General features: G+C 35.7%; 1 protein-coding gene across 2 annotated transcripts in view; it reads left to right on the forward strand.

Annotated features, from left to right (window-relative positions):
* Positions 1-12,012, forward strand: part of LOC114471787 (nudC domain-containing protein 1-like) — a 55,527-nt gene that overhangs the window by 13,969 nt on the left and 29,546 nt on the right. For both annotated transcript variants that reach the window (XM_028460703.1, XM_028460704.1), the window contains exon 6: positions 6,267-6,474. In XM_028460703.1, coding sequence (XP_028316504.1) covers positions 6,267-6,474 — 208 coding nt within the window. The remainder of the gene's footprint in view (positions 1-6,266; positions 6,475-12,012) is intronic.

A 12,012-nucleotide genomic window follows, 5' to 3' on the forward strand; every position in this document is an offset into this window, starting at 1 on the left:
GTTGGATTTTATTCAAATATAATGTTGATATGTTTGCCATTAAATTATGTTTAATTGTTTATTCATGTCCATAATTAATTTATAGACGATACCCTTACAATAAACATCAGGAATCTATAAACGTCACCTGTACTGTCCAGTATTCACACTGGTTACATTATTATTTTGGCCAAAAAGTCACTGAATCGTTTCAGGTCCAATCGTTCTAAATTAATATATCGTCTATGAATTGAATTGTTGCTAAAACAAATCGTTACAGCCCTACCAAAGAGGTTATATTTTAATTTGTGTTTACCTTAGTCCCTCGTTTATCGCGGGGGTTACGTTCTAAGAATAACCCGCAATAGGCGAAATCCACGAAGTAGTCAGCTTTATTTTTTACAATTATTTTACATGTTTTAAGGCTGTATAGCCCCTCCCCACACACTTTATACACTTTTCTCAGACAGACGTCGACATTGTGGGTTTTGTCGACCATTCGCTTCATATGCGAGTTTGAAGCGAAGCCCCGCCCACCAGTGACACCTCCAACTCTGTGAGTTTCACTGCCTGCTGAAGCGAGGAGCTGTGCTCCTTTTTCTCCTCTCATAAACCTAAACCACCAGTGAATAAAGGCGGTGTGATTAGCGGCTAATGCTATGCTAGCTCAGTGCTACAGAGAGAACTTGTACCTGCTACTACCACCTCCTCGCTGGTTCTCCTCCACACCTAATCCTTCCTAGTCTGGTCCTGGTTATAAAGGCCGTGTCATACAGCTCCAGGTGGTCAGACAGCTTCTACTCCATGGTTGAATGGTTGAACAGACCGGGGTCCGTGTTGATGGCCTGACGTCATCGTCAACGAATGACGTGCATCCGGTGTGAACGCAGCAACCAATCAGGATGCAGAACACAATGCGCGTTCATACACTGTAAAAAAATACATGCAAAATTGCACTGGAAAAAAAATCCGCGAAACACAGAGGCTGCGAACAGTGAACCGCGTTATAGCGAGGGACTACTGTATAAGTTATGTCTAAAGTGCTGAATGGATTTTGACAAATCTTTCACCAAAGATAGACTTCACATCATGGAAGATTTCATTAAATCCGATTTGGATCAATTTACTAATTCTATATCAGTTTCAGAAATCAAAAAACATCTCCATTTCTCATTATTAGTGAAATATAAATTCATATCTCGCTTCGTAATCAACTGATCTTTATGAAATGGAACTCTCTTATGTCGTGTTTGTTCCTTAAACATCCCACAGAGTTTTATTGAGATCAGATCCAGATTATACATTTCATCTTGATTTTTCAACAAATAAAACCCTCCAGTGTTGATCTTAATGCTACCGTCATCCTCTGTTGTTGTTCCTCACCAGTGAAACCTAACGACGCTATGTTTACATTCCACTGACATTTCCTCTGAATCAGCAACAGCCTCTGATAACAACTGTCTTTGAACATCTGCAGCTCATATAGCTCAGATCAGTGTGATTCAACACATCCTCACAGATATACTATATACATTTATTTATTAGGGATGTTATATTAACATTCAGAGATGTTCAAAGACAAACAGAAGAAAAAAAAAAAAAAGAGTTCACAAACTTACTGTTGACTGTTTGAGTTTCTTATGTTTACATAGTGTCTATTATGAATGATCTTTTTATGCTCATAAAATACGTTTCTGTTCTCCATGAGGCTTTTAGCTGTTGGATAGCTCACATCTCGTCTTTTCAACTTTGTTTGAATATTTTGGTTTAATGAATTATCTCTTAGTGGAGTTATTTTTATCTTTTGATTTAATTTAAATAGTTAGTCCTATCTTTTTAAAAAGGATCCTCCACTGTTTTTATAAATGTGGCCTAAAACCTTTCAAATTTATTTATTATTAAATCTGTCTAACTAAACACATTATTTTGTACCATATTAGCATTATTCACTTTTAAAAATGGGACTACTTTACAGTTTTAGAGTCTGTGTTCCTCCATCTTGAAATCATGTGATTGATGATGTCATGTGATAGATGATTGATGAAGATTTTTAGAACATTTAGAAGCTTTTTAGGTAATTTAGCAGCTTTTTACATTTTAGCAGCTTTTTAGATCATTTAAAAGCTTTTCCAGTCAAAATAACTTGTGCTGTTTTTAGTTGCTCTAATTAATCAGGAAAAGTTAAAGATGACGTAAACCTCTTTTGTTTTACAGAAAGAGGATAACAACAGTTGTGATCCGAAAAATGTTCTATGAACGCAGGGGGCGACAGTTCCAACTTTAGTAGTAGATAATGAAGCAGAGAAGAAGAGTTCTCCTAAGGGTCTTTTATCCTCCCTTAAGCAGTGCGCTGACACGCTCTGGTGGCTGAAGTTAGAGAATAAATCATGTACTTCTATCCTCAGGGTTTGTGTGATGAATCTTTGATAGAAACGAGTAGAAAAACATAAATGATAAATAAATAAATCCAAAAATATATAACACTGTGAAAGACGCCAGTTAACACCATCAATTCCCTGAGTTTTTCTAAAACATTTTTGACACCTCAATCATTAAAATACAATGAGTTGCTAAAAATTGGACCTCAGTATAAATGTTATGAACAATAACACCATATTGTGCTCATACCTGTCATGTTCTCACATCCACTCAAAAAACAGGTTTATTGTTATTGTTGGTGAGGAATCTGGTCGTTATTTATGAAGATGAACGCCTCACGCTCAAACCCTGCTCCACCTTCTAACGCCAACTGTTGTTGAAGCATCATTATTCTCTGCCATCCTCTGCTCACACTTGCCTTTGTCAGAAAGACGTCGCTTTTTCTTATTTTATGATATTTGCAAAGAGCTTTTTTTTCTTCCGCTCGTTCCCTTTGAGGCATGTAGGCTGAAGGCTGGAACGTTGGACTGTTGCCATGGAAACACAAAGTCCCCCAATCAAAGCGAGGTCCCTGTCAGGCCTGGCAGTCTCTGCGAGTGTATACAACACACACACACACACACACACAGGTTTTTAAAGAGAATTTAGTTTAGTTTTACGTGTTGGCATCACCTGTCGGTTCAGAGTGAGGAAAGATGTTTAGGAAAAACTAGAGATGGACGATATCGGCCGATATTTACCATAAATTTTGTAACGTTGTTTGATATCAGTATCAGCTTTTCTGCAGCTATTTTTTTTTATTTATTTCTCCAACTTTTATCACAATAAGGGCCACAAAAATATATATTGTCTAATCATGGGGCCACATTATGAACATTAATGTCAACATTTAGAATAATTTATAACTAATATGAGTATTATTACATGAAAGAACAGAGGTTTTAGTCTATTTTTTTGTGTTTTTGTTGAAGTTTTTGTATATTTTTCTACGAGTTTTGTGTATGTTTGTAGATCTTTGTGTTTTTGCAGTAAATTTGTGTATTTTTGTTATTGCTTTATTATAATTTTCTGTAATTCTGTGTTTTTGGAGTTGGTTTGTTAATTTACTGTTTTATTCTTTATTCGTTGCGAAAGTGTAGTTAAAGTAATATTTTTAAAGAAGGCTATTGTTTTCTATTTAACAATCATTGATTTTTTTGTTGTTAAAGCTTTGTTAAAAAAACAAATTGTAATTTATTAATTAAAAAAACAAAAGTTCTCAAATGTCTTTCAGCAGCTTTTTTTATTTGATCAACTTTATCAACATGTCAACATTTAGAATAATAACCAATATGAGTATTAATACAGGAGAGAACATTTTTGTATATTTTTCTATTATTTTTGTCCATGTTTGTAGATCTTTGTGTTTTTGCAGTACATTTGTGTATTTTTGTTATTGCTTTAATGTAATTTCCCTCTAATTCTGTGTTTTTTTGAGTCATTTAGTTGATTTACTTTCATGCCCACACTAATATACAGTGTGTATCATAAATATTCACACCCTTGGATGATTTCCTCTTTTATTGCTTTAATAAATATATCAAGTGCTTTTTTCACACAAAAAGTTGTAAAAAAAAATAGTTTAAGATCAAAACAGAAACAGGATTCTACAAAAATAATATCAATTAAGCAAAAATAATATTTATAATACATTTTTTTACAGAAAGCCTGTGTCAATAACAATGTACTTTTTATGTTTTCTATTGAACAATCATTGACCTTTTTTTTCTTTCCGCTAAAGCATTATTAGACAAACAAGTGATTTTCTTTAATTTATTAATTAAAAAACAAACATTTGTGTTCTCTGATTTTTTGTGATTGAATTGTATGTAATCATTGCTTTTTTTTTTTATAAAGTAGATTTAATAATTTTTCCTTTAGATATCAGATTATTACGTTCCCTGGAGAACTTCCTTGTGTTTTAACCGTCTTTCATTGTTTAAACTCAATAATATTTTAATCTAATTACCCTGTCCCATATTGCATTTAATCAGTATAATAGCTCACATTTATTTAAGGGGATATCTTATTTAGTTTGATTACAGTTTTAATTATTATTTTTACTATGGCCGTTTAAAGTTGTAGCACATTTAATAAGTAGATAGTTAGATAGAGGCTGTATTTGTAAAACTCATTTTAGTTCATGGTCACATGCACCTCCAACATTTTTAATCCGTTGAGTTGAAATGCCATATTTTCTCTTTTCCTCACATTTTGTTGCAGCAGAGCCGTGTTTTAAAAGCTCAATGAACAGTTTTCTGACAGGAAGTCACAATCGATTACGGTTTGTAGCGTATTTACGTCAAAAACTAATCATCAACGAAACGTCTCCGTTAACCAAAGAAACAAGCGTACACTCCTTAAATGCAGATGTTCTTTTAAATACTTCAGTTTTCTACAAATACTGTGATTGTTTGAGCCAAAATAAAGCATATCTGACACCTTTTCCTCACTTTTCCTTCTACCTCATTATTTTGTATTTTTACCGATTTCTGCCCATTATTTTGTGAACCACATGAAGAACCTCAAGTGAACCTCTAGTTTCTCAGCTTGTTTACCAAAAGTCTAACTTTCTTTTACTAAATAAAGACAAATATCTGACTGAAAACTGAGATTTTGGGCATTTTAAGGCCTAAATTAAGTGCATGTTACTTAATGAAACTGTTGATTTTTTGGGTGGGAAATGTGAGCTAAAAATTATATTTGTATATTTTTTCTAAAAGTGGCAATAACGATAAAAAGCTTTATGTTTTACCAAAAAACAGATTCTGGACCAAAACTCATATCTCAATATTTTCTCTCAAAATGCAGAAATACAATATATATAATTCTCAATATTTTTAACTCAGTCAATTCTGACCAGAAAGACAGTTTGTTTTGGTTTGATTCTGCTGATGAAAAATGCCACACAGGCACATTTATTAACTAACAGCAGCACAATATGTTCCACTTTTGGCTGTTTCACCTCTAAAGGACAGCACGTGTGAGTGAGGTCTGTAGTATGGCTTGTTTAGATGAAGGTCTGGGTTAGAACTCACTCAGAAATACATTTAACTGAGCTTTTAATGTAGTTCTGAGACATAGTGACCCCTAAAACAAGTATTTTTATTAGAAAAAAAGCTATAAATAATAAATATATTGATATAGGCGATATTGTAGTTTTCTATATCACCAAAATAGAAAACATGTTTTATCTTGAATCTCAATATATCACCCAGCCCTATTCTGAATCACATATCTACACGTGACCCACTTCTTTAATCTGGGTTTCTCTGAGGGACAGCACGTGTGAGTGAGTTCTGTTGTGTGGCTTTTTTCTGGACAGGAGCCAAAAAAATACAAATAAAATTATTTCTGATTAGTTTCTAAAATATTGCCGACGGATGCACAGAAGTGTTTTTCCTTTTCAAATGTTTAGTTCTTTTTTATTTATTTTTTAGCAAATAATGTTAGATTTATTGATCTATGAGGCCTACACTATATTAAAAAGCAGTTTTAAATGTAGACATGTTCAAAAATATAACAATAATTCTATATAATGTTGTCTACCCTGTTTTTTTTCACTCATTAGCATAACCAATGTTTGTCATTCTGGTTTTATCAGTCAGCTACTGTATATGTACTGTATAACTATTACTTTCCTGTATTTTGGTCTCAATGTGCTGCAGGTTGAGAACCACTGCTCCCCAGTATTCCACCACTCAGAATGATAATGCATTAAATTGATAGTCCTTCATCATCGTAGCCACTGAATATTCAACAATAATTCTCTGGCACTCACTGCTCCGTCCTCCATGTTTTATTTATGACTCCGTGGCTTCATAACTTTCACTAACTTTTAGGACCGTGTGTGTTTCTCTCTTCATTAGATCCCATTTATTTTTGGCAGCAGACCTCAGAGGACGTCACCCTGTGTGTTCGTATGCCAGAGGGCGTGGCCAAGGAGCAGGTGCAGTTTGGTTTGACGTCGGACAACCTGAGTATCGGCGTTCGGGGCTTTTCCACTTTGCTCCAAGGCCAACTGTATGCGTCCGTGGACCCTGACGCCAGCACATGGATCATCAAGGATGATAAAAGGTGTGTGCGTGCGTGCGTGCGTGTGTGTGCGCTTAATAGGAAGTGTTGGTTTCAACAGCTCAACCCTGGAAAATCCCACAGTGCATTCAACTGTGATGCAACTGCACGTTGAAATGTTTACTCCTCTGAAGATGATGTCACATGTTCTCCTCGTCCTCATCATCTTGAGATATTTATTTGACGACAAATAAGATATACAAAACTACCCAAAAAAACAAGTACAAAAGATTACAAAAACTAGGTATGCACCGAATATTTGGTAACCGAATATATTTGGCTGAATATTGCAAAAAAAGCCTTTGGTGGAGTGAGTTAAAAACAAATCCCAATAGTTGCGTGTGACACAATGATGTAATCAAACAACGTGACCTCTCGTCTTCGGTAAATTGTCGGCGTTGTGGAGATATTTTAAAGTGTTGGAGAGCGAGAAAATAATTGCAGTTTGCAACGAGTGTTCAACCAAACTATCTAGAGGGGGTTCCTCTGCAAAAACCTTTAACACTACGGCTTTAATTTGTCATTTAAGGAAGAAATTTGTTTATAAAGCACTTTTTGCAGATAAAATCACAAAGTGCTGTACAGAGCGGTGGGGAAATTAATACAAGTGCAACTACATAAAAGCATAATAAAACATGGGTGCATATACATCATAAAAGGATCAAAATAATTTTAAATCCAGTTAACTAAAAGCTTTTCTGAAAAGCCAAGTTTTCAACAGTTTCTTAAAAGTGACCACACAGTTGAGCTCCCTGAGAGACTGGTGCAGGTTATTCCAGAGTCTGGGAGCTACAGTCAGGAACACAGGTCTCCTCGGGTTTTAAATGTAGTTCTTGGGATCTGACCTGAAGACCAAAGACTGCGCCCCAAAGTGTAGGGGCACAACAAGTCTGAGATATATTGAGGGGCCTGACCACGCTCAGAAAGTCAGAAGTGAGTTTTTATAGACTATTTGAGTAGAAAGAATGAGGCTGATGTGGGATGTTCTAGAAGCACCAGTTAAAAGTCTGACAGCAGCGTTCTGTACGATCTGGAGTCTGTTTAAAAACAGAATTACAATAGTCAATGTGTGAGGATATAAACGTGTGCCTCACTTTAGAGATGTTTCTCAGGTGGTATAAACAGTGACTCTCCAAAGACATTGATTGATCAAACACAACCCCAAGGTTTCTGAGGCTGGTTTTAAAAGCCAAACACCCTGAACAACGTGCTGAGTACGAGAGAGAGAAAGCGTCTCATCCCAGTACGCCCACTCCGTCCGTGGCCGAAGACAAAAAGGTTTGCAGAGGACGTTGCCAAAGCAAACGGAATTACTAAGAAGGTCATGGAGTTCATGGCTTTTGATGATGAACCGTTTAATGTTGTGGAGCACATTGAGCCTCGTTACACGACACCGAGCAGACGGTATATCTCGGATGTGTGCTTACCGTAGATGTATGACAGTGTTGCACCTTGTGTCCACGAGCTCTTGGTTAAAGATAATGATGCTGTCCTCAGCTTCACGACAGACATATGGAGCTCGGATGCGGATGTCCGCCCCACCAGCGTGCTGAGTTTAACTGCGCAATTGGTTGACGCGGATTTCAAATTACAGAAGATTGTACTTCACTCACAGGAGTTCAGAGGATCGCATACGGTAGCAGCCATCTCCGAAACTTGGCGCATCAGACTGTGCATGCAGTAGTGAGTGATAATGCTCGAAACATAGAAGACAGTGGCCTAAAAGGCGTACGGTGCATGGCCCACACTTTACAGGTAGCGGTCAACGAGGGTGTGTTGAGTCAGCGCAGTATTGTGGATATCGTAGCAGTCGGGAGGAAAATTGTAGGTCACTTTAAGCATTCCCCCCTTGCTCATTCTTGCCTCCAGTTTATTCTAGAACAGTTTGGAATGCCACCAAAAGGGTTCCAGCAGTATGTAAGCACTAGGTGGAACACTACTCATTATATGCCATCGTAGCAGGTTATGATCTGCTGCTACATACACCTCATACCAGTAGGTGTTAATTGAGAACACTCTCTCTTCTCGCCTCGTTTGAGCAGGTAACAAAGGAGTAACATCTGCAGCAGATGTTATCCCGTTATTTGCAGCACCCACGATGTAAGGATCACTACATTGATGTGGAGAAAAAACAGAGGGTAGAGGAACTGGTCCAGGCTGAATAGGACTTATTAAAGCCAGACAAAAAGAATCTGCACTGACATGTTTGAAGAGATCCTCCTGGAAAACAGTTACCTGTCAGAAGTCCTCATATAACATATTAGAGGACCAATGGAGGCCGTTTTCATGACTTAGCACAGATGACATGCAGGTAATAACATTCATTACGTTTTACAGCACTTTTCACTTTTTACAGTTGTAAAAACAAAAGCTATAATGTAATGAATATAATATTAAACAATATGGGAATACTACAATGAAAGTGCTTAAGATAAATGATGATGTACAGTAACGTTTAAAATAATAAGCTAATCGTATGGGAAAACGATTGGTTTATTTTCTGTAATATTTCTTTTTTTATTGCTTGATAACAATGAACTGAACCTACAATGTCTAAGGTACTGGGCTGCTCCATGAACAAGCACAGATAGTGAGAGGCTGTTTAGTCCTTAGTGAGAGGAGGTACAGACTGACATGTGACAGAGCAGAGAAGCTCCTGTTCCTGAAGGAGGAGTCTAAGTAGACTAATGCCAAAAGGACAATCGTTCATGTGTCATGTGCACTTAGCTTTTTTTAGTTGGAATGTCTACAGCAGGGGTCAGCATAGGTTCAGTCATGGGCCAGATTTTTTAAGCATTTTATTTATGGCTTGACATACAGGCACAGTTTTTAATGTTTTTGTCTGTATAAAACTATTTTAAGATGTCTCAGATTCTTCTTTTTATGTTGAAGCTGAATTACTGTTATTGATAAATCTGTTCTGACCTGGGATATGTTGTGTTCCTGTATAAGTGTATGATGTTATAAGCACACACTTATTGAGATTTGCATTATTAGCCTATCTACTGTGGCTAAGCATTATTAGCCTATCTACTGTGGCTACGCATTATTAGCCTATCTACTGTACTGTGGCTAAGCATTATTAGCCTATCTACTGTGGCTGAGCATTATTAGCCTATCTAATGTGGCTAAGCATTATTAGCCTATCTACTGTGGCTAAGCATTATTAGCCTATCTACTGTGGCTAAGCATTATTAGCCTATCTACTGTGGCTAAGCATTATTAGCCTATCTACTGTGGCTAAGCATTATTAGCCTATCTACTGTGGCTAAGCAGACTTGTGCCAAAAGGACAATAAATCATTTGTTGTGCGTTTATCCACTTAAGCTTTTTGAATGCATGTTTTGTTTTGTTTGAAGACCTAAAATAAATGAAAAACTTTGTTGTGTTTTTTTTTTTTTTTTTAGAGCAAAGGCTACTGGAATATTTAAAAAATGGCAGAATATTCAATAAAATTTACTTTCTTGAAAAAACATGTCTAAAAATGTATTCTAGGCTATTTATGCACTATACCACTATCCGGTATTCGGCCATCCCTAACAAAAACCACAAAACAATTATACAAAGTGACAATAGAAATACTTAAAATGACTCATACCACACAAAACAACCACAAACATACACATTATGACTCCAAAAACACATAATGACAAATTCAATTTACAAAATGTATACAAAATTACAGAAAAATACAGAAAAAAACAATAAAAATACACTACAATACCATAAAAACATTATAAATATACCCACAAATATACAAAATGACTTGTAACGCCCAAAATAATGACAAAATTACACATTATGACTCCAAAAACATTGTGTGTGTGTGTGTATGTGTGTGTGTGTGTGTGCGTGCGTGCGTGCGTGCGTCAGCAGAACGCTGTGGGAGTAAAACACGCTCAGAGCTAATTATCTCTGCTAATGAAACGTTACACGTCTCAGGAAGCAGAAAGTCCAACTCCATCTGTTTCCACGGAGACGTTGATCGGTGCTATCGGTGATCAATAGTTGCAGTAAAAGTTAGACTGTTGTATCAAAGCCTGACAATTACGAGTCAGACTAATTTAAACTCTACAATCACTGCAGGAGAACAAGGAGAACGAGGAGAACAAGGTTTAATTTAACCTCCACTAATTGAAAAGCAGCTGGGGAATGTGTTGGAAAATAAAGCAGAAACTAATGTTTTCCACATGCTTTGAACAATGACATTGTTGTAATGAACACATTAAAGGCTACCTGTAGTGAACTTTAATTAGAAGTTCCATTAAAAGAGCATATTTAGTCAGTTAACACATTTCTCACACACCATCTTACCTTCTTCAATGCTTTTTTAATTTTTAATTATTTTTTTTTTACATTAGATTAACATTCTCATTTTAAAGTAAAAATGTTTAATAAAAACATTTCTTGGATTTCTTTAAACCAGAGGTGTCAGATTTTATGCTGGAAAACGAGTTATTTCAACATTATTGTGCCCTAGTTTACGCTTTTGCGTATATATGAAATACAAAATGTGTCAGAAAACAACATTATCCTAGTAATACGTGACAGATATCAGTCCCAGTATGATGTTCACTTTAAATTTCCTAGATTTTGTGACCAATTTCTATTTAATTATGGAAAGTTTTATGTAATAATTTGAGGAAAGTAAAGGATTTTGTAAGAATTTTGAGTTTCATTTACACAATGAATCATGTTTATTCTGAAATGTTTACTTTCTCCTGCGGGCTGGAATAGATGCTCTAAAGGGCCGGATTTGGCCCCCGAGCCTTGAGTTTGACACGTGTGCCTTAATGTATTACTTGTGATAGTTTGTACATTGATTACTTTATCTTTGGCAAGAACAGATTTATTTTTTATTTCTCAACGCCCTCCTTCGTAGAAAGCCCGCAAAGAAGTTGCTGCTTGCGATTGTTATAATTGTCATAAAATGACCTGTTTTTGCACATTTAGAAACATGGGAAAAAAAATGTAATTGTAAATAGTTCTGTGCATTTTATATTTTGTATATTTGTTCCAGGTGAGCTTTCATGGTTTTATTCCAACTAAATCTCAAAAAATCTATTTCTTTTTTTGTGTTTTTCTTCATTTTAAACTGATATTACACAAAAGAAAAAAAAAGACAATCATCGTGAGCCTAAATTGTTATGGAAAAAAGGGTAAAAGCACTTCCTCATAGAGACCTGTAGTCGCAAAGCAAAGACGTATTTGGTAATTGAAAATTGGCAAAAATGACAACCTGTATCTGGATTTGTTAAGTTATATAATGCAGGACAAACAGAAGACTGACCTTGACCTTAAATATAACCTTGCGAAGGTCAATGTCACACATTGAAAGGAAATGTTGTTCAATGGTACCAGTCTGAGTTCTGTTTCTCAATGTGTGGCCAAGTTATAGGGAAAAGTTTTTTGTTTGTTTTTTTATTGCCACTAAGAGATGACATACAGTACGTGTCATTAGTGCTGCATTAATAGCCATAGGAGGAGTTACATGATAAATGAAGAAAAATGATAAGAAGAACTCCTACAATTACATGTACA

Source organism: Gouania willdenowi, chromosome 11, assembly GCF_900634775.1.
Source record: "Gouania willdenowi chromosome 11, fGouWil2.1, whole genome shotgun sequence".
Lineage (NCBI taxonomy): Eukaryota > Metazoa > Chordata > Actinopteri > Blenniiformes > Gobiesocidae > Gouania > Gouania willdenowi.